The 1,876-nt window shown below is 35.6% G+C and overlaps 1 protein-coding gene across 1 annotated transcript; it reads left to right on the top strand.

The window, feature by feature from the left end:
* The first annotated feature begins 212 nt into the window (after window positions 1-212).
* On the top strand, window positions 213-567 carry Rpl27l3 (ribosomal protein L27 like 3). Its single transcript, XM_039088728.2, has one exon. The coding sequence runs from the start codon at window positions 213-215 to the stop codon at window positions 561-563; it is 351 nt and encodes a 116-aa protein (XP_038944656.1). The 3' UTR covers window positions 564-567.
* Window positions 568-1,876: the final 1,309 nt, after the last annotated feature.

Genomic DNA, 1,876 nt, shown 5'->3' with positions numbered 1-1,876 from the left:
ATGCCTCATGTTTTACAGAATATTCTATATTTGGAACAGGAAATCTTACCTTTGTTTTTAAAAAGCAATATAAAATTGAGACAGCAATATAGATATCCTAAAAATCTAAACTTTAAAAAGAAAGTAGACTCTCCACAAGGTGAAAGGTTAGCGGAAGTGTCCTTCTTTCCTTTTTGCTGGGTGCCGACTGCTTGCTGTCGAAATGGGCAATTATGAAACCCGGGAAAGTGGTGCTGGTCCTGGCTGGACACTACTCTGGACGCAAAGCGGTCATCGTGAAGAACATCGATGATGGCACCTCTGACCGCCCTTACAGCCATGCACTGGTGGCTGGAATTGACCGCTATCCCAGAAAAGTGACAGCCGCCATGGGCAAGAAGAAGATTGCCAAGCGATCCAAGATCAAGTCCTTTGTGAAAGTTTATGACTACAACCACCTCATGCCCACAAGGTACTCTGTGGATATCTCCTTGGACAAAACTGTTGTCAACAAGGATGTGTTCAGAGACCCAGCACTGAAACGCAAAGCCAGGCGAGAGGCCAAGGTCAAGTTTGAGGAGTGATACAAGACAGGGAAGAACAAATGGTTTTTCCAGAAGCTTTGCTTTTAGATGTATTTTTTTTCGTCATTAAAAAATTAAAAAATAAAAAAGAAAGTAGATGTATGTTAGTGGTACATATTTCTGATCCATAATTTACTCCATTTTTATAAGTACATCTGTCTAAATTTAGTCCTTAATCAACTTACCTGAATTCTATAAGGCAATAAAAATCACAATTTTAATAGTATTTATTTTAAATATATTTAGCTCTTTTAAAAACCTTCACTTTCTTTTCTGTAAGGCACATGAGTTTATTAGATGATGCCGCTGACATGCTGTGCAACTCTATACAATAATGGAGTTTGGTCTGATAATAGTCTGAAACTCCTAAGCAACATTATCAATGTTAAATAAAATATCTTTCTGGCTATCATTTAATACCTAACCTGAAGTTCTTAATGCAGAAAAAGTGAGATTTTCCGACTTCATGATTGAGGTATAAGCTTTGTGTATACTGACAGATATATCGCAAAGAGGGCTGTTTATCAATTAGCAAAACTGCCTTTTTTGTAATATTTACCATAAAACACAAATATAATTTAATTTTTCAAGTTTTGCATGTATTCTATATCACTAAACACACACAATTTGTGTACATTTTGATAGACCTTAGGGATAGTTTTCTCCAAAATGCTAAATAATGAGACCTCAAAACTTACCACTGCTTTTAGAAATTGGAAAAGACACAAGTGTGTTCAATTTTACCCCCTATGCACTTGGTGCTAATTTTATTATCTACTTCAAATAGCTTTTATCATAATACTTCATGATGTACTCAGATGATCATTTTATAATTCAACTTTCTTATAAAATATACTTCAAGTGAAATTGATCCTTCTCCATGTTTTATATAACTGCATTTTGCTGAGCTCTTTAAATTAGTAACAACTTTCCCTGATGACACAGAAACCTCTCCACTCAGAATTTATTACCAATGGTCCTGAAATATGGTTATTTGCCCCAAGGTTGCAAATTGGTGCATATTCCATTAACATATTTTCCATGTTAGCTATCGTAGATTCTTTGTTAATCCTGCATCTGTTTTCCAGGTCCTCTGCACACTTCACTATCTCTCAGATATATAACTGTACTGTGCTGACAGCACCGTGATTAGTAACACCAAACCTCAGGCAACAACATTCCCAGAGGCTTGTGAACTTGTTCCTGCTACCAAATGCCCAGCACACTGACAATTAGTTTGATACACTTTCTATTTTTTATTATGCTAATTTGATAATCATAGCAACCAATAATTGATGAAAACACTGTATTTT

Source organism: Rattus norvegicus, chromosome 11 (genome assembly GCF_036323735.1).
Source record: "Rattus norvegicus strain BN/NHsdMcwi chromosome 11, GRCr8, whole genome shotgun sequence".
In the NCBI taxonomy this organism is placed as follows: domain Eukaryota; kingdom Metazoa; phylum Chordata; class Mammalia; order Rodentia; family Muridae; genus Rattus; species Rattus norvegicus.
Note: the sequence above shows the minus strand (reverse complement) of the source record. Positions and strands in the feature narration are given on the sequence as shown.